The sequence below is a fragment of the Etheostoma spectabile genome, chromosome 11 (assembly GCF_008692095.1).
Source record: "Etheostoma spectabile isolate EspeVRDwgs_2016 chromosome 11, UIUC_Espe_1.0, whole genome shotgun sequence".
Lineage (NCBI taxonomy): Eukaryota > Metazoa > Chordata > Actinopteri > Perciformes > Percidae > Etheostoma > Etheostoma spectabile.
The window spans coordinates 7258509-7286201 of NC_045743.1; the positions used below are offsets into that span (position 1 = coordinate 7258509).

Genomic DNA, 27693 nt, shown 5'->3' on the forward strand with positions numbered 1-27693 from the left:
GGAGTGTATCTGCAGACAGAACACCTTCAACCTGTCTCTTGTCTCCTGTCTGTTTTACCTCAGGGGAAGTAGCAGCTGCCTAAAAGTCCTACTGTGTTTTAGCCTAGTATTTATTCACAAGGAGAGACACATACCACTGCAGCCATGGGGAAGCAGGTACGTTCTGATAAAAAAACATTTAATGGCACTGGGTGAAGGGAGATTAATGACAACTAGGTTATATATTTGTTTGTATTGCCCAGAGTAGCAACTCTAACTGTCTCAGACTGAGCTGTGGGACACTTGAGGGAAGACTATTACTTTTGGGTTGAGTCAAAAAAAAAGTAAAGGTGACTGTGATGGCCTTAATGGTTACCCACAAAGTTTCTGCTAAAGTTGAAGTCTTGAAATAGATTACAATAATTTTATAGCATTACACCTGAATCACTGCATGCCATATATAGCACTGGAATGCTGATTCCTCCTACATTTGAATCAACAACTGCAGTCTGCACAGTCAGGAATATATTAGAGACACACATGCACAGATGCACATGAGCAAACAACCAGGTTGATACGAGATGAAGCACTGCACTTTATGTGCTTCTCAGTGAGAAATTATATTTTAGAGGTGAGCCGGATAACAACAAGTTCAGTCTTGTGTGCACATGCATCACATCTGCTGACAGTTGAATATACTCATATCAGCTTCCTTATAAAACAACTGCTGGCAAATAATTGAACTGGCAAAAAAGTGACATTTCCTATCCACAGGGAACAATTTATTGTCATGCTTTTGCTGTCAATGATTTTCCGTTTCATGCATTTGCATAAAAAAGCTTATGATTGTCAATGAGCGGCATTATTCTCCTAACTTTTCTTTTGGTGAGAGCTGAACTAAAGCAATGCCATGTTGTTCTAAGAGAGAACAGAATGCGTAATTGTGCCAAATAACTGTGGATAGGGAAGTCTGGTGAATTCATTTTGGTTTTCAGTACTTTCCCTTTTGTAAGCATCTGGTTCTGCTATTGCTCTGAAATGCCCTCCTTCCCTCTGTTATAAGGGACTCGAAGTAAAGCATTCATTCTTGGAATCAATCTTTTGGGCCTTTGGAATTTAATTTTTTTTTTCAACCACCCTTTTTCACATTATAAACTGGACAGAGAGTTCAATTTGATGTATTATTACTATTTTTCAAAACTCACTCAAGCTCTGTTTTTTCAATCTGCGTGCCAAATGATAAACAAAACGGTTTCCATCAGGTCAGTGGTGCCAGCTCCACCAGCAGCTGTGACTTCTCTAGGACTGCTTGTTGTGACAGGGAGAGAGCCAATGCTGGTTCAGTCTCATTGCCAGAGCCAATGAGTGTGGATAGCGTGGAGAAATGGGGCACTTGTATATATTGATGTGTGTGTGGAGTAGACTTACCACATTGTGCGGCTGAAGAATATTCTTTTACCAGTGATACATTCGCAGGAAAAGTAAATGTTTAATCCATTTCAAACTCCAGAGAATGTGTGTCACAGGCCAACACTGAGGAATGTGTCCTGGACTTGTCTTGAAGGAATGCTTTGTTGACATGTAGTTGAAGTGAGGATATTTTAGTAGGGCCAAGGCTCACAGCAAAAGCAGAAAACGGATCAGTTTGACTGCCTATTAACCTTACGAGCATCTGTAACACAGCAGAGACCGGATAAAAAAAATTTAAAAAAATGTATCTATGTGCTTAAAAACACTCTGTGATTGATTCAACTGCAACAGTGACAAAACTGTCAAAAGGGTCCTGAGCAGAGTTTTTTGAACACATTCCTTGGCCCGGATGCTGCCAAACCAGATCCTAACAGCTGGGCTTCTGCCTTTGGCTCTGACAGACCCATGAACGCAGCACAACACAGCAGATATTTAGACCTCCTCCAGCACTTCTTGGTAAAGCAGTGTGGTGTGTGGTGAGTGAGTCTATGACTGCAGGACAGAAGAACAGCATGGAGTTGAAGTAAAATTTCATACGTCCTAGATAAGATTAGTAGTGTCTTTAAATGCTAGTGCTAGGCCTACTACTAAAAAAAGACTATGTATTTGCAATTTGGGGGTTGGGTTTTAGGTGGAGTTAGCACATGGAACAGTGATTGAGTGCTTCACTTGCACCATCTCTGATAAGATTGGTTTAGTGTTGTACAGCGGAGATTCTTGAAAAAGATGTGACACTTGTTTTCTACAGTAGATCTCTCAGAAGCTGGAAGCAATTACCGACTTCTCGAAGCAGGAAAGAATGTAGCAGGCGTTCACCGCACCCTTTTCAAAAGGATTCATTTTTTTAGGAAAAAATAAAAGCCAAGACATTCAGGCAACTGAGCTGTGGTGTGGACTAAACATAACACATGACCTTACATTTTTAAATACTCCTTCATTGTTTGATTTCAAGAAGAAAAGTGGTTCATTTTGTGCCGGAATTGTCCTTTAAGATAAAAAAAACAAACACTACCGGTCAAAAGTTTGGGGTCACTTACAAATTTCCATACCACTCTATTATAGACGCAATACCAGCTGAGTGGGGGGGTGACCTTTAATGCAATATCTATGTTGCCCATTATCATCAACCATTCATCCAATGTTCCAAAGGCACATTCTGTTCACTAATCGGATATCTTTTTTAAAAAGTATCTGAGAAAACATTGGAGAACCCTTTTGCAGTTACGTAAGCACATAATGTAATCTGAAAACTGCTGCCCTGGTTAAAAAAAAACAATTCAACTGATCTCAGCTGGTATTATGTCTATAAGGGAGTGCAATGAAATTTCTATGTGACCCCAAACTTTTGACCGGTAGTGTATGTTTTGTACTTTATCCAGTTACACCAGTTACGTTCAGAGCTTTTTATTGTGTGCTACACAGGATAACTACATTGACAATTGATTCGGTTGTTGGCAAAACCATGAACACAGAACTAATAAAACTGCAGCATATATACTCAGAGGAAAAGAATCAATTCCAGGTCAATGCTCACCACAGTCCTATATGTTCTGCCAGCTAATCATAACCCACACTAAATGCATGTAGACATTGACTGAAGTGACACTCACAGCAGATATTGTATAAGCTTCAACATGCCTTTGTGATACATAGCTTTAATAATTAAAAGGGTGGACTTTTCTTTTGAATTGCACCTCAATGTTAAAGATAAATTGCAGTAAGTGTTAATAGGCTAGGCACTAACGTGTTCATTTATTTGCTTGATGTTTGGATTGATTGTGTGTTGCTCAGTCATGGGCAGGATGCCTTGGGGATGAGAACAATTCAAATCTTGAACCTTTGCCATGGTGAGGAGAGACTACGCTTTCATCTTATTGTTTACTGGCAAAATGAGGAGTAGCTGTTTTGGACAATACTAGGAAAACAATCATTGCTGCTTAGATCAGTGTTCAACAATACCATCTTGATGCCAAAGCATGTGCTAAATCAATCAGCCACGTTCTTTAATTGCATTAATAAGTTAGGGCTTAAGAAAACACAACATGATAAAGATATTTTGTTTGTGTTGCCTTGTTTGTGGTCTCTGATCTAATGAGTGCCATTTTGTGAGCAGCAAACATTTATTGTGAGGATGTATGGAGCTGTGTATTAAATGCAACCATGCAGCAGGGCCCTGGAGACTGATCCCATCTGTTCAGGGCCTGGTTGTGTAGTCCGAAACTCATCAAAAATGTGCTCCCCAAGGTTCATGCACCCCCCCTTTGTCTCTCCATTTGCTACATCTTTGTCTTTTTGCTGAAAGGGTGGGGAGCCAAGGGCAGGAGCTCAACCCCACAGAGTAGGACGGGGGGGGGGGGGGGTTGATGGACCCAAACATTAATGGAGACAATATCCATGAAATGACCCAGTCGAAATGACGCTTCCTGGGCATGTTTTATGCTTGCATGAGCAAACGGCTGGGGCTGGGGCAGGGTGGGGATCTGTAGCAGTAAGGGAGGGAGTATTGAAAGAGACTGGCCAGGATGCCACTGTATGTTTTGTTTAGTCTCTCATCCATGTGCTACAGAATGCTGAGCCGTCAGTGGGAGTTGCATCTTCTTGCTGTGTTGTAGACGATCATACTGGACAATAGCACGTAAGTCAGGCTAACTGCCTTTTGTTTAGCTGCTGAATTTAATAGAAAAGTTAGGATGATTTGTGAGCAATTCTGGTGAAGTGGTTTTGACCATACCCACTGTGTTCTGCTGATTGAATAAGACTCTTGTCCAGGATTAAGATGGCCTCTTCTGTTTCCATTTCTGTACAATATGGTAGATTTGGACATCCCAAGATTACATACAGATTTTAGGATTTCTTTGTTCAGTGCAAAATGAGTTTGCACTTGCTTGTGACTGAGAGCCAAGGTGAAGCATAACCTTCTGACATGATGATGATGATGACGTTAGCCTCCTCCCTGAGAGAAATCTTGATTCTTTTTCACCCATCAAAGTTTATTTAACATTACATTTCACTGCCTTTTTTTCTTCCTTCTTATCTGCTCCTTCAGGAAGGCTTTTCTGGTCCTTTTCAGGTCTTGGTCCAATTACTACAGCTTGATGTGCCAACCGCCACAGAGAAAACTGCTTTAGGCAGCAAATGGCCTTGTTTAGTGGGGATGAATATTCATTTGTTTTGAATAATTAGTCTGACAGTGCTGTTACTTCTTGATAAGTGAACATATATATACATACATATACAGAATATATATGTATATATATATATATACAGTATACATATACTTGTATATGTAATATATATACATTGCTATATATACATCGCTGTATGTGTCACTATATATACATATATATATAAATATATATATAGGATTACACCAAGAACTTTGAGATATTACTTTGCCAATTTTACAACAACATAAACAAGAAACATAATTGTTTTTGTCTGCTTCCCAACCTCTGGACTGAATTAAATTGTGGCTTAGAGTCCCTTTTTTATCAAAAAGCTAAGATGGAACAGTCAGTTTCTCTTTTGTCAAAGTTGATACATCATGACTCAGTAGATGTCACATATTTGGACTGTAACAATACATTATATTTCTTTTAATTAGTGGAAGTTAAATTGTAACTGAGGCACATAAATACACAAAACTAAATGTTTTTGTTCCATTTTCCAGGCTGAAAGCCACTGAAACTGCATGTGTTAGCCTTGATCAAGGATCAGGTTGCGTTTCCAGTGGGTGAAGTAGGAACAGTTGTTTAAACCTCATCCCAGACAAGTTTTCTTTTTTGGCATGGTTAAAACAGAAAGAGACATTTTTTTCCCTACTTAATGTTTATTGCAGTTCAGAAAAGAAGGCGTGACTTCGGATTGACCCTAGAGTGGGAAACACATTTGCACCTTTAGAACGCGCTGGCCTCAAATGTCAGTGCGACTCCACAATCCATGTAAATGTCATGAGATTTATGCACTGAAATTAATCTAAGTGTAAGAGAGTGAAAAGGCAGAGTCATTATTTCACAGGCAATTTTTGGATATGTAACGGTGGCAGGAACACTGTCGTGTAGATTTTCTTGCTGTTGTAAATTACTGGTGTTGGCACACATCTGAGGAGTGGGAATAATGTAGCAATGCTGTGTGTGTTTTACATAGGAAATGGATGTGTGCTATGCTGTTTACAAATCCATTAGTGTGTGGGTAATGTGTGCAGAACAAGTGGAAGTCATGCTTAATTTGTGTGTTGTCTCCCCTTACTTGTCCGCTTAGGAGTTTAGTCATGGTCACTGGAAGCAAAGTGACCCGTCTCAGTTATTGTTTCCCCGCTTACAGTGTCTTCACACATTTCTTTTCCTTACAAAATGCAGCAGACTTGCGCCTGGCTTGGGATGTTGGATGGAACTGGAGAGTGACAGACAGCAGTAGGCTTGACTGAGAAACAAACAAGCTGTGAAGAGAGAGCTGAAGGTTTGCCAATGAAAAGATTAGAGTGGCATTTGGCTCGAGTGCCAAGATGCATCGTTGCTCTTGCCACACCGCCATGGCAACGGAAGCTTTATGCTTTCCTCCCATTCCCCCCACTGAGTGTCCAGACTGTACCAAAAAGTCATTCAAAGATCTACATGTCAACCCTAACAGTTAGCTATTTAGCCGTGTACATTGTACATTACATTTTCATGAATTCAGCGGTTTTAAATAGACATTTGCTGTGTGAGCTTTGATTACTTACTCATTTCCATATAGCTTAATTTTCTTTTTAAATAAAATGTTAATGACTGAGCTGGATACAAGTCTATTATAAATGTGCTTGTAACCTCTGCTAAGAGTCTCTCCAAGGCCTATCCATCCCAGTGCTCCCATTTGTCATGCAGGGCACCTCTGTTCCCCGGTGACCAATCAGGAGTGCCTCCTTGGCGGCTAAAAGCGCCCCCGCACCACCTCATCATCAGTTGTGATTGACAGCCTCCCACAGGAAGGAGGGGGGTTATTTACCTCATTATGTTCTCATGGGACTAAGTTAATGATCCCAGCCAACAAAATAATACAAAGAGGGAAGAAGCCTGAGAAGTCGGTGCCTGGTTGAACCATTCGGAGCAGTTTCGGCTTCCTTTAGAGAGGATTAGAGAAGAGGAGGTTGTTTGAGGAGAATTTCAGAGATAGCGGTGAGGGAGACGAAGTAGAGCCTAGACAGAAAGTATGAGCTAAAGGGAGGCTTCTGAGGAAAGCCAGTGTGTTTAGAAAAATCTTCCTGTGCTTTATTTCTGTAATCATCTGCCACCCGGACTATGGGCTGTCTGGTTGACTGACTACCAGACTGCGAGGTAAAGGATCATCTGTATTTCCAATAGGAGACTTCTAAAGTCCCCTTTAGGTCTCTTTGGCTTTGAAAAAGTTTTAGTGTGCTCAAGTAAACATGCTTTGCAGTATTCTGCATGCTTTTCCTTCTATATGTTTGACATTTTGCAATTTGTTCTTAGATTTGTGGAAAATTGAACATTGCAATGAAAACAAAATATCAATGATAATTCTTCAGCTATTGCCTGTTGTTTCTTCTTCAATGAATTTCCTCTGCAACTGAATTGTTAGGCTTTATTGCACATTATGTACACTGGCTTTGCATTAGCATTGGGTCTCTCTCATGCAATTACCAATATGGTAATAGCTATATGTTACGACAAGTCATTTTCTGCCTCATTTCATACCTTCAAATCTATGTTGTTTTGTTGCTCTCACATTTCTTTTCATAATTTATTGAACCCTGCAGGCTAACCTGAAACACCATGAGACCAAGCAGTGGTTTAAGGGTCAAAACTAATCCAAATTGATGCATGCCTTTTATGCTGTGGTTTTACATACCAAACACTTGCTTTACACAGAGATACCATATCAAACACACTGACTTGATGTTGCTGACAAGGTCATTTGAGGTAATGGCCTGTACCTAAATACCTCAAACCTCATATTTAAACAGTGAATGTGGGCTCAGATCCATGGCTGAGAAACGGATCAAACTTAATGTGAATTTGGATGCCCATCGTGTCAGCCAGCACATGTTGGTGTTGGAAACATATTCCACCTAGCCAAAGAGTGGTGAACAGATGCGAGCAATCTGAGACAACTTTCAACACTATCTAAGTCAACTGTTGCAAACCACAATACATTCCTGCGTGTTTCCATTTCAGTAAATGTATTCACATGGAAAAACAAAAGAGGTTGCTTTTAGCAATGATGTTGCTGAATGTCGGTTCCCAACTAAATGTGGTTTAGTGAGCGCAACAACTGCCAGCAGAATATGGTTGTGTGAGAAAAACAGTGGATTGTCTGTTATTATATCTGTGTTCATCTAACGTTAGCATGTGCACTGGGACATTGATTCAGACACAAAGCGTCACTGTCCTTTATGTGGGGAATAATCATCATTGATGTCTGTGTTTACGCATGCACTATTTCTTTTGGCTGTGTTGTATCCAATCTCATTTTAAGCATGAAACACATTTCCAGATAGCAGATTTTGCCTGAACGTGGTTTTTATAACTTGTAAATGTCATCTCACCGATCATGCAAAAATCAAGAGAGAACGTTTATTATTTGCACGGAATGTTTTGTGTGCAGTTTCAGCTTTTTGGATGATGTTTAATTGTGGATCATAAAAAAAGCTTTTCTGTGAGTTATGGCAACAATCCATGCACTGATAGCCTCCAGTGATAGACCAAACCAGCAGACGTCCTGCCCCTTTCATGTGATTGGCCAATGCAACAATTTGCAGCCCACTGTATGTAGATGGGATAGGTACAGCCTCTACAGTAAGAGCAGAGAAGAAGGTGGAAAGTTTCAATCCTTCTACTGGTTTTCAGTGGTTTTGGTGAACAGGGTTAGAAGGTCAGAAACTTACAGCGAGACGAGTTACTCAATTCAAAGTTCAGACCACTGCACTGGATCAGCTTTGGCAAAGCCAAAATATCAACACTGACTGGCTCTTTCCCTGCTTGGATTTAATCATGTGGCGGGTAAGTCAGACGGTCATTCTTATCTCTCTGTTTGTTATATGTTACTGCGCATCTATGTTTTGATACCAAAACATTGAGTCATCATATGTTTCCAAGCCTTCGGGCAGAGTTCTCTGAGGTTGTTTGGCCTTGTGCTCACAGATTCCTTCATGTTTTGAACTGTGAATAAGTCTTGAGGGATAAAATGACTGAGTGAGAGTGCCAAGGGGAATTTTGTTATTAAAAAACCTCAAAGAGAGTGGGAGTAACTGGAATAGTTTTCCAATGTCAAAGCAAGCATTTGTGTATACTTTGTAGAATATGTGCATCTGTGCAGGCTCTATCTAGAAGGATATAAACTAATTTGTTGAGCAATCACTTAAGTGTACATTGAATATTAATTCTGGGTTTCCCTATCCTTTTCCCAGTTGTCATAAAAACTTTTTATTACCTTTACTCAAACAAATAGATCTTCTGCAGCACAGGAGGAGATAAACCCAGCCTTTCATCCATAATCTGGTGGCCTCATGACCTACAGAATACCATTTTTTCCACTGATAAGATAAAAGATACTAACTTTTCTCCCCTGCTAAATCCATATATGCTCTGGCAATAAATCTGAACACACATTGTGACAGGCCTACAGGCAGAGGAGTCATTTTACATGAAGCTAATGAAGAGTAAAACCGGGGCATAGCTGTTGGGTCTATGGTTTCCCTTATTAATTAGTAACTTATCTCGTTCCAATGACGAGGAATGTTAGACATGTTCCCAGAGCCTTTGATCACTCGTGTGACAAATAGATAAAGCTGTCACCATGGCAACACGTGTGGAGGTATTTATAAATTGCATTGGTTTTAAGTCTAAGTTAAGAAAATATTTATGAGAGGGCCATTTTTACATTATTTTTATTAATAATATTATTATTAATATTATTATTAATGTTGCTGTAGACTTAGCTTACATGTTAAATGAGTACAAATAGACATAATTAAATTAGCAATGTTTTTAATCATAGTTATTTTTAAATAGAACTGCAAAAATGTCATCATGTAATTTTGGTATTTTGTAAAGTTTTTAAATGTAAGAAATCTCTGAGTAAGGACTATAGACACATTGTATGTGTATTGTTGTAAATTGTAATTCAGCCACACGATGTCGCTCTTTGAACGTGTTCCCTGGCAATAAAACATTATTCTTGTTGTGTGACGTTTACAAATCGCTTATCCACGCACAAAGTAAGACAGATAAATATGCCATGAGCTGGTTTGTGCGTTTCGTTGCTAACGAACTACCTTTACACGATAGTTTTGGGCTTAGTAAGACATGTCTTTAATGCGGACTAATGAGCAGCAGGCTGCAGCCGCATGCTTGGAAAGTCACATTCTGTAAAGTTCCTGTGGTTGTGGAAAGGATGCGGTGTTTTCCCGCAGATCCCACCTGCCAAGTCTCGGAGAGGAAATGAGTTTGGTGCAGCTTGTGATGCTAACCAGGATGACCTTTACAGCACGGACAGTAAGCACACAGAGAAACAAAAGAAGGAGGAACAACAACGCTTTTAATGCTTGTTAGACTTCTATTTCAAGTTCTTAGTCTGTATGAAACTCATTAGCTGCAAACATTATAGATTTTTAGTGCCTTGCATTTCCTCATCTGGAGCTTCGTTATAAAACATACTGCTCACTCAAGCTGGAACCTCTTAATGGAAAGTTGATTTTAGTCATCGTTTACTTTCATAATAATTTTCTAACATCAGTTTGCACACATGACATACTTCTCATTCCTGTTTGACAGATGAGTTATAAACACAGTAGCCTAAATGTTTTTGTAATTAACTTGCCCTTCACAATACGCCATTAATAATCAGTAATAATGGATGTTGGTCAGGGCAAGGCTTCATGCAGCTAATCTCGGTAATGTGTGCAGCTGCAGATCAGGTAGATTTGTCAGTCCAATCAGCTGTCTTGTGCTACCACAGCTGTAAATCACATTAGCCCTGAGTGGGCTGCTGCTGAGCTGGCTGCTATAAGGGAGCAGCAACAGGCTGCACATTGGTCACAGCCATGCTGCGAAGACAAGATTACAGATAAATATGTTAGGTGTCTGCCCCAGGAAAGAAGACAAAGCACAATCACTCTCTTGGCTGCTGAATACATGGTTCAGAGCCATCATTAAAGGTGATAAAACACCATAACCAAAAGGATTAGAAAGTGCTTGAGCAGGAAATTGTCTTCCTATCTGAGACAATGTAATTGTTTCATCTCTAAATGAGCCATTACTTCCTAATCAAATAAAACTCCAAATGTTAAGTTGGTGCTCAAGTTCATCAAAGAGCCACACAGTTAGGATCATATGTCTCACACCTGTAATGTCAGCTAGTGTTGAACGTTAAGCATATTGAAAGCATAATTATGCTGTGCAACACAACGGCCTAAGCTGTATATGCAATTTCTACTCCAAAAGGAGGGCATTTACACTTTCCATGCGTTATTCATCAAACTATAGCAAACTTGGTTGTCATATTGATATGTGATTGATTTTTTTGAGAAATAGATTTCATGTGATATTCTGGTATTATATACCATAATATAGCCGTTGTGATTCTTCTGTCTTAATGAGGGTATTACAGTTCTGAGGTAACCTGATTCATGCCTGTGAGTGCAAGAAAAGTCATATTGTAAAAGCATAACAATGCCCTGCATATCTATATTGAGGTATTCTGAAAGCAGTCTTTCTTATACAATGATCGTGTAAGTGAATTGTGTTTGAATGTTGAAACTGGAGCAATCAGAAGAGAGGAAAAAGTTCAGTTTTTATTTTTTTAAACAAACTCCTTTATTTTGGATTCCCCTCAAATGTGTGTGCCCAATTTCAAGTCCTTTTGCTGAACTCATTATACTAAAATCCATCCCAGTTGGAGACGGTATAAAGAGAAACCTTGGGAATGCTTATCCCATTCCCATGTGCATAGCAATGCAGCTCACACCCACCCCTTTGTCGAAACTTTAGCAACTCTTTTAAATTTTCAGTGTGTATCTGTCTGTCAGAGAAGATCTTGCACTCTCGGACTCTTTTTGAATGACAGGAGAATTGAAAGGTAGCACAGGGGGGTGTCTGGAAATAGTGGCACATGGTAAGCAGATGGTACATCGGTAATTCCCACATGAGGGCCAACTGGGACAGAGGTGTACATAGCAGATGATGTTTCGTAGTGTCTTTCTTCATTTGCAGTCATTTGTGAGGGGGGGGGGTCACACAAGGAAACCTGAAACTGATCCTGATCCTTTGAATTTCTGAATGGGCAGAGCTGAGAGGACACTAACCTGCCTGTGGGCTAGGGCTCTACTTTCCTGATTTTTCACCTCTCTCTCTCTCTCTCTCTCTCTCTCTCCCTCCCTCTCTCCCCCTCTCTCTCTCCCCCTCTCTGTCACTGTTGTCTGCTTTCTCTCTCTCTACTTCCAGTACTGGCTAGCGCTCCAGCTGTAGGTGGAGCTGGCTTTCCTGGAATTGTCGGGAAACTTTTCCTGTTGTGCTTTCTACCTCTTGCTCAATCTCTTCCTAATGACAGGTTTGCTGCAGGACTACTGGCGCTGTGAAGACTTGTGCCAACTGGATGCCAATATCTACATCATGCTAGGGTTTAGAGCTGGTGCATTTGCTGACGTTAATATGTTTTCATGATTTAGATCAGAAGTTTTCCTTCAGCAGAAATGTCTCTGCATTGCAAAGTGGGGTGGAATCCATCGGTAGGTATAGAACACTGTGAATGAATGGAGAGAGCTTTCAGGAGTGCCTAATGTACTTGGGGTTGTAATCCAGTTTGCAGTGGTTCTTTGCCACAGTGTTGTTTTACAAGCTTTCTGGGTATATCACACAACAGGTGATGACATCCGAGGATTAGCGTCTTTGCTTTGTGTTTGTATTACAAAGCTCTTTATTCATTTTTGTATTGAGGACAGCCTGGTTGAAGCAGCAACTTAACCTGTTTAACAAGACCTGTGCTAGTTGAATAGCCACTATATTGTAGCTGATAGCTGTGATGTCTCGTGTGTTAAAGTAACAACATGTCAAACAAAGGGCTAAAAAGTAAGGCATGCAATTTTGTAGTTTCATGTGCTGCAGTTTGGTTACTCTGTAGCAATTTTTGGTTTAAGGCTAATTATAGATGCATGAATGCGGTAACATTCATTCACTGCAAACTATCTTAAATTTAAAAAGAACATGTCAAACAAAACAAAATCTGTGCCAAAAAGTTTGATGTTAAGCATAAAGGGGTTTGCATAGTGAAGAGGTTGTGTTTAATCCTCTGTAAAAACTTGCATTCGCTGCTTTATCGTTAAAGAACAAAATAGCAAAGAAACAAAGGCCCACGGATGCATCACAGTCAGAGAAGACCAGTGCAACAATCGCCTCTTGTCTTCTACAGTGCAGTGGGATAGCTGCCTGTCTGTGAAGATTTGAATAGAATGGAAAGAACAAACCCAGGTCTGTAGCTCAGAGGTAATTGCTGTATCCTCACAACTTCAAAAGGCTACTTGTGCCCGACTGTCCTGATAATGAGCTTTTGCCTTCTTCACACATAATGAGTGGAGGTACAGAGATAGAGAGACGCTGTGAGCACAGTGTGTCCACTCGCAGCTGGGGTGTCTGACTGGTCCTGAACAAAGGCATAGTGTCTGTATGATAGCGTGGAGCCCCAGCCATCAGCAAGAAGGCCAATACACTTCTGCTTGGCTGAGCTGTCAGTCCTCACTGGCCTGCTGGCCCACACACTACAGTGTAGAGAGGAACACATGGGGATAGGCTAGACTATTCCTCTGCCAAATTAAAATGAGCTGCATTCTAGAAGTTGTTATTTCACACCATACAGAAATCTGAAATGTGTTTTAATAATCAGACAATATCTTTTGTTTGAGTATTCTCCTACTTGCTGGATTTACTTTCCCAATTTGCTTCTTTTTCATAATCAGATCTCTTTTGCAAATATTTACATGTGCAATATTTATTTTAATGTTTTCATATTCAGTTTGCAGTGGAAATTAAATGAAACTCAAGACAGAGCTGGATAATTTTGGCTTTATTATTAATTTTGGTTTTATTAAGTACACAAATAAAATATGCATGATCCTTTTAAATTTAAAATGTCACATCCCATCTTTTCTAAGTTTTTTCTTGATGAATTTTGGGTCTATAGAATCTTAGAAAATAGTAAAAAAAAAAAAAAAACCTGGTTACAATTTCCTAAAGCCAAAGGTGATGTCTTCGCATACCTTGTCTTGTCCGACCAGCAGTACAAAATATTGGCTATTACATTAGATAAAGTAAAGCTGAAAATTAATTAATTTCTCTGTCATCCTTACAGATAGCTGATCAGCTTCCCTGGATTTCGCTGACAACCTCACTTTGTTTTGCCTGAAGATGGAAACACTGGAGTCGGAATTGACCTGCCCAATCTGTCTGGAGCTCTTTGAGGACCCACTGCTCTTGCCCTGTGCTCACAGCCTTTGTTTCAACTGTGCCCATCGTATCCTGGTGTCACACTGCACGCCCAGCGAGCCAATTCAGTCCATCAGCGCATTTCAGTGTCCAACCTGTCGCTATGTCATCACCCTCAACCAGAGGGGCCTAGAGGGACTCAAACGCAACGTCACATTACAGAACATCATTGACCGCTACCAGAAGGCTTCTCTAAGTGGACCCAATTCTCCTAACGAGACTCGGCGCGAGCGAGCTGCCTCGTACAGCAAAGCCATGACTTCCCCAGGGGACCGTGTACAGTGCCAGTTTTGTGAGCAGGACCCTCCGCAGGACGCTGTGAAGACCTGTGTCACCTGTGAGGTGTCATACTGCGATGAGTGTCTCAAGGCCACCCACCCCAACAAGAAGCCGTTCACGGGCCACCGTCTAATCGAGCCCTTGCTGGACTCCCATCTGCGAGGGCTTATGTGTCTGGAGCATGAGGATGAGAAGGTCAACATGTACTGTGTGACAGATGAACAATTGATCTGTGCATTGTGTAAGCTGGTTGGCCGACACCGGGACCACCACGTGGCAGCCCTCGGTGACCGATTTGACAAACTCAAGGTATGAAATTATTTGTAGTTAGAGGAATGCTTTATAATGCACTACAGAAAACTTTCCCACAGAATTCAAAGCTAATTTCTGTATATATGAGAGGTTTGAGTTTAGTGATGTAGAAACGTCCGCAGGCACTATAAACTATAGACCAGTTCATCAGGAAATTATAAAAAGTTACAATGAGAATTTTTTTTTTCTTAACTTTATACATTTAAAAATACATTTTAACACAGAAATATTTATTGGAAACCAGTGTTATGTACTGTGACATTGGTCAGTAATTGCTTTTTACTGTGACTTAGCTGAACCATTATTTTTTAGGGTTGGTTTCCATTTTGGATCCGTTTCCTGGTCCAAGTGAATTTGATACTGGATTTGAATTTGATAAAATTAATTCAAACCCCTACCTCTACTATTTTGTTAAAAATGTGATAAATCAGACCCCTCTGTGACAAGCAAATTATGCAGATAATGCAGATAATCTGCAAATAAAGACCATGAAGAAAAAAAACAACCATTACTTGATCCTTCTAACAAGTCTTCTAGCGTTTTTTTCTTGACAGACTCGCCCTGATATGCCTTGACTTGCCCCGGCCGCAGTGCCCCGTCCTCCTTATTTCATTGCAGATTAGTATCGCCTCATGCGTGAGGCGAGCGTGGCTGGTCGTCATAGCAGAAAACCGCCGTGACCTAACGTGACACACCCACAGAAAGTAAAAGGTGTGTTGTTTTTGATTCTCGGCATGTGGCTGTTGCCACAGCCAGAAGACAAATTTAGTTTCAAAAGAAGCTGGAAGCAGCAAAAAAAAAAAAAAGCTGCCCCCCCATCTGTCGCTAGCAATGATGACGCAGTAATTATTGACTATTCTCTCCGACCAATCAGTAGTCTGCAGTTACACGTCACCTTTTGGTATCACCTCAGCTTGCTTGGAACCTGACTGAGGTAGTACTAAAAAAAGTACATGTTAACAGGTAGCAGGGACTTTTTTTCGTAATGGAAAACCAAAAAAAAGCAACTAGAGTTAAGGCAAGGCAAGTAGGTACCATGCAATGGAAAAACGCCATTTGCCTGATATAGCTTATTCAGCTGTGCCATAGACCTCCATTGTTGTTCAAAAACACATAAATGAGCCACACCATTGCATAGATTGCATTACATGGCCACTATAGTTTATTTTGAGTCAATCCCACAGTTAAACCATCTTCCTGCCGTAAATAGTCGCTAGTAGGGCTGCACGATTATGGCAAAAATGATAATCACGATTATTTTTGATTAATATAGAGATCCCGATTATTTGTTGATTTTAACCAAAAGAAATTTATTGTCACATAGACTATTTATAACTGTTTTCACATCCATTGGGCTACATTACTCTTATGTTAAAGTTGTATGCTGTACATAAATAAAGCTGCAACACATAAATGAAAATTAAATAATAATAATAATAATAATATGAATAATAAATAAATAAATAATAATAAATTAACAAATGAAAATTATCTGAAAAAAACGAAACGCTGAGAAAGCTAATTCACTTGTTTTCAACAATAACTGATTAAAAGAGCTAAGGAGAGAGGGGGAGTGCGATGGACTGAAGCATATGCTACTCACAGAGTGATGGCTGACTCATTATGAATGGGTCCAGAACGGGTCAAATGGCTGGTCAGCGAGTTACACACATTGTGTTTATGAAATGTCTGTATCGTCACTGTGCTGCATTTTTATGAACTATGATATTCTGGCCATGGGCCCCATCTCTCGCCCAGGTACAGCAGACTCCGTCTCACGCGCTTTTACTCTATGAACCGAAGTTAGTTGCATTTAATTAAACTTCTTCTGTATTTTTTGCTGTGGCGACCGCAATAGCAGAGTTACCAGTGCAAACATTGGTACAAATACAGGTTTGCCTCTCATGTTTAACAATATACAGCTGTGTTAAGAACAATTAAAACTGTGTTTAAATGTCAGAAGTGTGGACCGGCGCTGTGTCTCTCCATGTTGCTGGGGAGCCGTGTGTGAGTGAATGGGGGCGGGGCGGGGCTGCGCGGAGGGTTAGAGGAGAGATCCAAACACAGGCACGGCTTTAGAGAAGAAAGGGGTCATGTAACGCAAAATTGAACCATATCGATATATAAAAAGCATTGCTTTTGTGGAGAGGCAGCGGATTTAAGGACATTAGGTGCACCGGTGCCACCTAGAGGAAAGATGTTAGTCGCACCCTATAGCCCTGTGAGCTAACAGACACACACTAGCACTGGTCACAAAAAAAAACACAAATGGGACAAAATGTTGCGTTTACTAGTAAACTGGTAAACCGGTGACCGACGTATGACCAGCTGCTATCTGTTGTGGAATTTTCCTCACGTTACTCTGTCCTCTGTGACTGCCTACATCTAGAAACTAAGCTGCGCGGTGCATGGAACAAATGTATCTGGCACATGATCAGACAGTGGTTTATCAGAATCAGAATCAGAAATACTTTATTGATCCCCGAAGGGAACCTCTGTGTTGTAGTTGCACAATATTATAAATAGAGTAGAAATACAAGAAATAAAGAAATATAAGGAAATATAAGGAAATATAAGGAGCGGTAGATTGGCTTTGCAAAACAACCCGGAGCGTTCTATGAACGGAATGACGCATTTAAAATATTGCTCAATCATGCAAATTTGATCGTGGGAAGCCAAAATTGTGATTGTGATTAAAATTAGAAAGACTGTATGAGTTTGAGTAACATTTTTGAAAACGACAGTGCCCTGGGAGGAATCTTTAAAAAAAAATGAAACTATATATTCATGACTTGTTATTAAAGATAAACATATTTAACATGGGCTTGGGGTTTGATTTGGGGATTTGTTTACAATACAAAATTGAATATTGTCAGCCTTTTACTTTTAGACCACATGTATAATACACCTTAGACAAATAGTACAAATGAAGTGAGCTGGAATGGTTGTTTTTCTCTTGAGTCTCAAGTGTAATAATACCCAATGCGAGAGACTGCTTTCACAGATTTTAGGTTAAGTGGAAGTGCTCACTTTCAGCAGATGGGCCGATATTAATTAGGCATGAGAAGATGCTGCATGGAGCATAATAGGTGGCATTGCATAAAAGTGTCTCTTTCATTATAGAAATCAATCTTTTTCCATCATAAGATTGAGACTTTGGCTTAACGGGTCAGTGCATTGTCAACACACAATGTTGGTCTCTATGATGTCTCCAGCAGCCTCAGGGGATCATTTTATAATCCACAACAAGGCAATCGTGCAGTAGAGAGCTTTATTGTGATCCTTTGACATGGAAATAACAAGGAAGCTTTGAACTACTATATTTAACTGAATATAAGCCAACTATCTATGAAAAAATCAAAGATGTACTATTTTAGCTCAGGACTGTCTTTAGCTCAATTGTAGTATTGAGCTTTTCAGTTCTGTAAAAGTGTATCCTGAGAATTGCATGGAATTCACTGCATGAAATAAAAATGAGGGCTTGCTTTGTTTTCACAAACACTCACAGTATCCATGCATTACTCACAAAAGAGGTGGTTTACTGTTTCACAAGAAACACTCAAAACCCTTTGTGCCTGTTCCTGTCTTTCACAATGCTTGGTCACAGTGGAACTGGATGCAAGCTATCTTTATTTTTGGCTAGATAGGTCAGAGGACCAGTCTTAACCTGTCTCCTTTGTTTGATCATGCTGTCATTGTGCAGAAATCACCTGGCCGCTTTCTCTATGTGGTGGGGCGTGATCATTCACACCAGGAGGCAGACCAGGTGATCAGCATCATTTCTTTAATTCCACATTCAGGGACAGATTTGGAAAAACCTAGACATGGATGTTGCTTTTCAAGGGCTCTATACTTTGAAAATCAACACAATTGCTGGTCAGACACATAGTAATGAGACATGGTAGTGTAGCCATGTTGGTTATTAGTGTGACAATTGTAATACACTGCTTTGTGTTTTAATTCTTTATTCTTCAGTAGTGTTTTGTAGTCATATTGTTCTTTATCTTTCAATATGCAGATTCTTTAAGTGGTTAAAGACAATAGGGTGTTGGATTTAGAGTAGATGCCTTTATCCTTTATCTTCTTAAAGACTTACTATGATCTGTTTTCTCTCCTTTATAATATGTTCAATTGATTGATGCAATTTTACAATGGGATACAGTATATTCTACCACTTCATGCTATTATTTGTCTATGAATCCTGTTGACCTCATATAATGTGCACTTTGCTGCATTGACAGCCTCAGGTGACAGAAGAAAAACAGCAATTCCCATCTTAGAGAGAAATTGTTCTTTTCTCGTGGCACGCAGGACAGGACCCAGGAGGCGTGCAGCTGAGCTTGTTGAGAGTTGCCGATTTTTCCAAACACATGTTTACAGCCACAGTGCCTCACATTTCTCAGAAATTCCCACAGAAGGGGCTGTTGTGACATTAGCGTGAGTGTGTGTACACGTGTTTGCGAGCAGACATGTATAATGCCGTAAGTCTGATTTTGGTCATTATGTGACATGATCCTGGTCTGGTATTACATCTGATACTATTTATCCATCATACATGGTTTATGTCAATTTATTGCTATTTAGGTGTATAATCCCAACATGCAAATGGATAAAGATAGAAGAACCTTTTGGCCATGTTCAGGAACAAAAACCTGTGTTACCAGTTTGGTTTCTGCTAAAAGGCAGATTATGTAAAATAAAAAAATATGTATAATAAATATAATATAGAATATAATATAATAATGATAATATGATACATTTAATATATAATAATTATATAATTAAAATAAAATAGCATTGTGTATTCCACTTTTAGAGAAGCATTGAAAACATACAGTAATAAGTTATATATTGTACATAACTAATATAAAAGTCTTTTAATAACAGGCCAGACATTTTGACTTGTTATACGGTAGGTAAAGCACAGTTGTTACTCATAACATTAACCATGTCTCTGTTGTATTTAAGTATCTCAGTAAGGCATGTCAGTCTGACACAACACCAGGAGCCTGAATCTAAAGCAGCTAAATGGAATTTAGCCATTGTTAATTGTATTACATGTGTGTTTTTTTTTCTACTGTGATATGTGAACATGTCCTACATAGCTTATGCAATAGAGAATATACACTACAAATCTATGTTATTAAGGATTTTGTATTAGTAATATTTATAAAACAGACAGAATTGAAATTATAATCAGAATAGAAAACACAGCAGGTCAAACTGTGAATAAACCCATTATATACTGTTCATAATACTAATAGGGCATGTAACGCAGTGCATATAGAGTGTTGAGTTCACAGATACTAGATAATAGTGCATATTTGTACACTACCATACAATGATATTTGTGGTTTGATTTCTGATTTAAACAAAGCTTACACAGCCCTCAAACAAAGTTAAAACCACGCATGTGTAACTGGCCATGTGGTGTTCACAGAATAAAGTGCCATACTCTGGATACAACTTCTAATGTTGACACAGGATTAAACTCCCAAGTCCTGTCAGCGTTCTCTCAGGACTGTGAAAGGAAGGAAGAGAGACTGGCCAAAGCAAAGGTGTGGGACCAGAAGCATTAAAAGGAAGCTGCTATTCTTTCCTCTCATCAGCTTGAAATGACTCTCGGAAAGAGACCTCCATTAGAGAGAGCTGTCTAAACACACAGAGAGTATTAATGTTGCAGGAGAAGCTGTATTTTAGGCGCATCGAGAAATACAGTACACTAAAATGTCTCTCAGGCCTTTCCGCCTTTTCCATTTGCTCTCCTTTTCTCTGTTTGGCTTGATGTGATACTTTTCATATTCAAACAACAAAATTGTCGAGGGAGAGTACCATTTACATTTGGATGTATTCACCATTGGTTTGGTTAATATATTACGTTTTATGTGTCCATTTTAAAAGTTTGAACTCACCTCACCTGTACCTTCAACATCAGCATCTGAAAAGGCTTTCATCACCTTCTTTTTCATATAAATAAATCATATTTGTTAGAGCGGTAAAATAAAGCCTCTGCTATTTTAGTACACAGTGAGGCTCCCACCTTATGAAATCATAATGTGAGACATCTAAGCTGATGGTCTACCCACTACAGGCCTCTCTTTACAGTTTGTTCTTTTCTTTTGACTCTTTATGAAGGGAAAAGTTTTATGTTTGTGCTTCAACATATGGAGATAAATTGAATATTGAACCCATTTTGTATTTTATACCATTTACAATGTGAACCTCTCAGACATCGTAAATATCAACTTTAATGATAGGTTAAAACAAGCATTTTTTGTTCTTATTGCAATCCTATAAGACTAATAAATTAGATTTTGCCTTTGACTAGTGATAGTGTGTGTGATTAATACACCTTTCAATAAATGTTTGGTTTGCATCTTTTTCCCACACTTCTGTTTTGGGTGGGACTTTGTTGCCATTGAAATCATTTAAAGTGCAATGTAATTAATTAATCATTCATCTTATATTTAAGAACAATAATACTTTACAATGAGAAGATGTTTTTCACTACCACAGCACACAGTCATTATGCTACCCAGTTACAGTAAGAGATTAAGCTTGAAACATAAGCCTTTGATCTGAGTCAGTGATTAACACAGCCGGGGTTTAGTTGACCAAATCACTGGCAGATGCTCGGCTTAGCTCCGTAGCCTCAGCAGGCGGTATGATGGTATCTCTGGCACACAGGGAGGATTGCGGGCTCTACGCTGATCAAAACTCAAATGTGGCCAGTCATATCCAGTGGCAGCCTTGTGTGTCCTCTCCTGTGCCCATTACACTCCAGCCACACAGTCCTCATGCTCCCCATTCACCTAACTCTCCTCCAAAAATGTATTCAGCTGTTTACAGTTTGATGAGGGTGGCAGTGTGAAATGAAATACTCATTTTTAATATTGTTTTGCAGCAAGCTTTGGATTCCAACCTCAGCAGTCTAATCAAGAGGACAAGTGAGTTGGAAAGTCTGATGGGCAAACTCATCCAAACCTGCCAACATGTGGAGGTGAGGTTTGTTTACTGTTCTCAGGTGTGGGTGCCTTGCTACTGTGGCATAGCATGGGCAAATGACTTAATGATTAACACAGTGATGAATTACTGTATCTGAGAGGGGCTTTCCAACACGTCAACAAGATTAATTATTTCTGCACTATGCATACAGTTTGCTGCAAATTAAGTATTTTCAGAGCATAGACAGATAGATAGACATTTATTGATCATTTCAGAAATTAAACTTGCACCATGCAGCTCATCAACCTCCCCCCCCCCCCTCCCACATAAAAAACAACTATCTCTACATTATACAATAGTAAAGTGCACTATCATTAGCACCAGTGGGCTATCAATAGTAATGTAAGGTGCATCATCATCATCATTATCATCATTATCATCAGTGACATTTTAATGTCATCAGTGACATTTTAGGCCAAATATGTATGCAAGGACTTGGAAATAAACACATAAAGTAGATATTATGTCTTTCCTCAAAAAACATATCAAATAAAGCAACACAATATTGTTATATATGTTCATTGCAATTGCTGTGTTCATGCATTTGTTTGGGATAAAAAGACAAACTGTGCACAAGGTCAACTGTCCTGTTAATAATGTATTTAAAAGAGGATTTAATCAAATGGAACCGCAGTTGTGTAGTAAAACATTTTGTCATAAATGATTTACAAAAGCACTGTCTGTTATCTGTGCATCTGTCCTGTCAAGGTAAACGCGTCGCGACAAGAAAACAAGCTGCTGGAGGAGTGTGACCAGCTGATCAATATCATACAGCAGCGGAGACAAATAATAGCTACCAAGATAAAGGAGGGCAAGGTACTGTTTATCACCTGTTGTGTCTCGATAACCTTTTTTTGTTTTGTTTATCACCATGTGCGTGTTGAAAACCTTGCTTTCCAACACAGCTGATAAGCTAGCATACAACACCCATGCATGTTGTTCTTTATCAGAATTCAGCAGTAATAAATTCACGTTTGTTGGATGAAAAAACTTTTCAAAATGGGACTCTTTAAGAATCAGAATCAGAATCAGCTTTATTTGCCAGGTATGAGGACACATACGAGGAATCTTTCTTTGGTGCTTACACACAAAAACAACCAAAACACAACATATACATACTCTAAACAGAAACAATATAGAGCCTGAGTGAACGAAGAGTTCAATAAAAATTATTTAAATATGGAGCATAGTGCAAGATAGACTATGTCACCTTTGGAAACATCAATACGATATGTTTCTTCTTAAAAATAAAAACACAATAAAACACGCTTTTACTAGTTCAGTAGGCCTAGCTTCAGTACGTTCAAACATAGGTCTACAATGCAACGATGGTTCAGAAAAAACTTATTGGCATCTCAGCTGATTTAAAATCGCTCATCCTCTTTTTCTGACCTCAAAGCTCAGGCAGGGGGCTGGTGACAGCATGTCCTCGGATCTGTTTGGATGAATTCTTTTTTGTGATTTTGTACACTCGTTTAAGCTACTTGCACTGAAATACTCCCCGTACTGCGTTTATTGCTGTGTTTTGTCTTCAGTATCAGGAGAACATCTGGCACAGAATCCACACAATAAATGTGCATATTCTGTGCCTCTTGAATCGTTTCCCTTTCTTTTCCCATGTCAGATGCCATTAGAGAGGCGGTGGCATGCTGTGCCCTGCTCAGTGTCAAAGTAAGATCAGCCCTGCTTCCTCTGATGGCCCTCTCTAGAGGAGGACTCTTTCCTTCCTCACCCCGTGCCTCGTGTCAGGTTCTGAGGTTGCTTTCAACCACTAGGCCAATAATGCACAGATGTGGGACAGGACAGTCTGGTTACTATGGCAGTGTTATGAGAGATGTTTCATAAATACACCTCTTGTGCCAGGACAGCTTTTAAAACAGGTTGAAGCTCAGAGAGTTGTGGATATTACACAACTGAAAAAATTAATTTTCTAATTGTATAAATCAGATTTTACCCACTAGGAATTTTTAAATTGGCGAGGTAAAATCAAATCTAGCATCTGGCAGATTGGTGCCTCATAAGAAGTACATTGGTGGGTTATTTACCAAGCTTTTCATCTATCAACATGTCATTTTGTTCTGCCCAGTCTGTGCGGATGAGGAAACTAGCCCAGCAGATAGCCAGCTGCAAGCAGTGCATTGAGAGGTCCTCCTCCCTCATCACTCAGGCAGACCAAACTCTCAAGGAGACGGATCACACTCGCTTCCTCCAAACGGCCAAAAGCACCTGTGAGAGGTGAGGGAACAATGAAAGCCAACACTATTAACAAAAAACAGATATGGTTTATAAAACCGTCATCAAATAATTATATACTTCTTTATTACAGAGTTTCTATGGCAACAGCTTCCTCTCAAATCCTGTTACCAGAAATTAACCTGAATGATACCTTTGATACTTTTGCGTTGGACTTCACAAGGGAGAAGAAAATGCTTGAAAGCTTGGATTACCTCACAGGTGAGCAGGGTATTGCAGCAGAAGATTTTGTATTTCAACAATGTGCCTCTTAGCGACAGAAAACCAAAAAAGCTCACAAGTGTAAGGCTACAGTTATGCTTTATTTTCAGGCTGAATACAGGCTTGATTGTTTATGCTCAGCGCTTATTGTGCAGTGTGAATTTAACTCTGCATGGGGTCTGTAGCTGTAATAGCTGGGGAAACTGCAACCAAGCTTAATTACACATGACAGAATAAAAAGATAACAAATGAATTGTGCTATTTACCACACTGGTCTCTGCAACATATTGTGATTTGTTTTATGTTGTTGTGTAAATATTAGAATCCACTAAGCTTTCAGTCAGAAAAAAAACATTTGTCTTTTGTTTTCTGATTGCAGCACCAAATCCACCAGTAATCCGTGAGGAATTATGTACAGCTTCATACGACACGATCACAGTTCACTGGACATCAGATGACGAATTCTCTGTCGTATCATATGAACTTCAGTATGCCATCTTTACCAGCCAATCTAATGTTGTCAGTAAGTCTACATGCAGGTTTATGGTGGGAGTGCAGTGTAATGTTTGTGGTGGGAAACAAGACAATGACGGAGGGATTAGAAAGGGGTTTCAATCAAGGACTTTAAATTCTTTGGGGTCTATGTTACACTATCCAAACATAATATTGTTATTGTTTTAGCTCTTTCGAGTGGAGAGCTCTGTCCTGGCTCCTATGGGTAATGAGATGTTACCAAAATACACAGCAATTTTTTGCAGTGTCTAGCAAGGGATGTGGGGGAAAAATAGTAGCTCAGACAGACTGGATTTACATCTAGATGAACATCATGAACTCAATATTATCTCGGAGTCGGGGTTGAAATGAGCAGCTGACTGATTGAATTGATTGCTCTAACAAGTTAACAACATGCTCGATCAAGCAATTTATTCTCATCTGCCTTAGTGCTCAAGCCCAGTCGGATGAATGGTAATGCAACTATATTTGAAGAGTCAAAAACTGCAGCTATAGTTTGAAATGCTGCATAGAATTATTTATTGTCCCACTTTGTAATGTCCAACATTGAACAAGGGGCTAATTGAAAAAAAGTGTTGTCATGAAAAATGGGTTTGTACTTTGTCAGTGACTCTCTTGTCTGTCTGGGCTGCAGGTTTGTGCAACTCTGCTGACAACTGGATGATCGTACCAAACATCAAGCAAAATCACTACACTGTGCACGGGCTTCAGTGTGGCACAAAGTACATTTTCATACTGAAGGCCATAAACCAGGCTGGAAACCGCAGCAGTGAACCAGGGAAACTCAAAACCAACAGTTTGTCAAGAATTTTTTATTCTATAATTCATTTCCAATAAGAATTCTAAGGCATCTTATTGAAACCAGCATTTATCCTGCCCTTTCTCTAAGGTCAACCATTCAAGTTGGACCCAAAGTCAGCTCACCGGAAGCTGAGGTTGTCCCATGACAACCTGACTGTGGAGAGGGACGAGACGTCATCCAAGAAGAGCCACAGTCAGGACCGCTTCTCCAGCCACAGCAGCTACGGTGTCACAGGAAATGTCTACATCGACAGCGGCCGCCATTACTGGGAAGCTCTGATAGGAGGAAGCACATGGTAAACATTTACCTGTTTCCCTCTTGGGATGGCAATGTGTATCCATGCTTCGGATCTCCACTTTGGTACAGACTGAATGTATTATTGGAGAATTAGAAGGATTGCCGTGAAATTTTGTACATGGCAAAAAGTAAACTGCAAAACTGTTCTTTGGTCCCTTAATGTTTTTTATTTTTTTATTTTTTTATTTATCTTCTTTTGCTGTGCAAGGATTTTATCAGTCAGATCTAACAGTATGCAGCGTTTGGTCCGAGAAAGATATTTTTTGGGATGTGCATGTTTTTTCTTTTTTACTCATTATTATTATTATTATTATTATTATTATTTTATTATTATTATTATTATTATATTTATGGTCCCCAGAGGATGAATCCTGGTAATTTTGGTAAAAGCTTTACAATGCTAGAAATGTAGTATTAAATCTCTGTTTTTTTCCATTTGGGCATGCAGGTTTGCAGTAGGCATTGCCTACAAGTCAGCACCAAAACAAGAGTGGGTTGGCAAAAACTCTGCATCCTGGGTACTGTCTCGGTGCAACAACTCGTGGGTGGTACGTCACAACAGTAAGGAGATGCCCATCGAGCCTTCACCGCACCTGCGTCGTCTCGGAGTGCTGTTGGACTATGACTCTGGATCTCTGTCTTTCTACGACGCTGTCGGCACTCAGCACTTGCACACATTTGATGTTGCCTTTGCTCAGCCAGTCTGCCCCGTGTTCAATGTCTGGAACAGGTGTTTAACAGTCCTCACTGGACTGCCTATCCCAGATCACTTAGAGGGGACAGACTACAACAACTGACAAAACCTGTCCTGCTGGATTTTCTTTGTACACCCGAAAGGAGACCAGACTGCCTGCACCACATTGACTGTGATCATTAACTGAACGAGATGCAAACAGCCCAGTTGTACATTCTTAATCAAGCCTATGTTGAAATTTGTTAGAATTATTTGAGAAATGATTTACAAGCTTCTGTAGATGTATTTCTTTGCTTTGCACAAACAGTATATGTACATTACACTGCTGAATGGTTCTAAGGGTTTGCTTACAGTTTGAAATTCATTTTCAAATAGGCGTCAGATTTTTTTAATGTCTAAGTCATATTACATGTTTTCCCATGTTTTCCCATTCATGTGTAAAGGTGTATAACAGGGTGACAAGTGGATTCTCTGACTCTGATGTTTATGGAAGGTTGTAGTATTGTTTATTTTAAATGCAACGTTTTTGAAAGATTTTTGAAAGTCATAGCACTTTGAGAAGTATAAGTCACTATACAATGTATTCCGAAGCCACGTAAATAAAATGTTTCCTTGTCATTGGTTTGTTAGAAAAAGCACTTAAATAAATCACATTACAAAAACAAACAAGTTTGTTCACAATGTGAAATCAGTCAATTCAGCCATTTTGAAATATTTATTATCTTTAAATGCCAGAGTGCAGTTCACCATTATGAGATCGTTCATCACAATTTTCACATTTAAGTTTCTCTCTGACAAGATTTAATAAAAGTGACTTCAATTGATTACCTGTGTGATTTGTCCATTTTTTATATACATACAGCATGCTAAATATGTGTCTCAGTAGGAGGATAATTCAATACGCTGTTCACTTGTTGTTGACACTCATTTGTACTTGATCTCTTACTATAGCTTGAACGAGCTCTCACAACACAACAGTGAAAAGAAAACAAGGCCAACACAATCAGAGAGAAAAGTGGCAGTCTTGTTTTACAGAACTCACTCTGACCCACAATGAGCGAAAATACAACTTGACAAGATTTGCTCTGACATCTCTTTTTGTTCTGGAGTAACGTGGCTTGAATTCTGCAGCATCCCCTTTCAACTAAAGTAGACAAGTGATAAAAAGAAAAAAGAAAAATCTGAACTCTGTGTGACCTCCCCATGAGACACCCTGCAGTCAGAGCTGCGAACACTACCACCTCCATGTCATGCCACCAGGATTTTGTTGGATTTTGAGATGTGTAAAGAAATACTGGAAGTCATTTTTGTAATCACAATTGATTGCTTGTTCTGGTTTTGAATACAATTTTAGCTCTTTAAGTGAAAAAAAAAAAAAAAAACATTTTAAAAATGAATTATACAACACAATACAA

General features: G+C 39.4%; 1 protein-coding gene across 6 annotated transcripts; it reads left to right on the forward strand.

The window, feature by feature from the left end:
* On the forward strand, nt 1-27102 carry mid1 (midline 1). Of its 6 annotated transcripts, none has more exons than XM_032529757.1 (11): nt 1-156; nt 13789-14510; nt 18217-18279; nt 21418-21513; nt 22227-22334; nt 23605-23753; nt 23845-23972; nt 24352-24495; nt 25120-25281; nt 25375-25582; nt 26033-27102. In XM_032529757.1, exons 2-11 carry the CDS (start codon nt 13845-13847, stop codon nt 26379-26381), a joined length of 2073 nt encoding a protein of 690 aa, XP_032385648.1. In that variant the 5' UTR covers nt 1-156; nt 13789-13844; the 3' UTR covers nt 26382-27102. The 6 variants fall into 6 exon arrangements, with proteins under 6 accessions (XP_032385648.1, XP_032385651.1, XP_032385650.1 ...); XM_032529760.1 differs by lacking the exon at nt 1-156 and adding an exon at nt 3977-4084; XM_032529759.1 differs by lacking the exon at nt 1-156 and adding an exon at nt 6514-6761.
* Nucleotides 27103-27693: the final 591 nt, after the last annotated feature.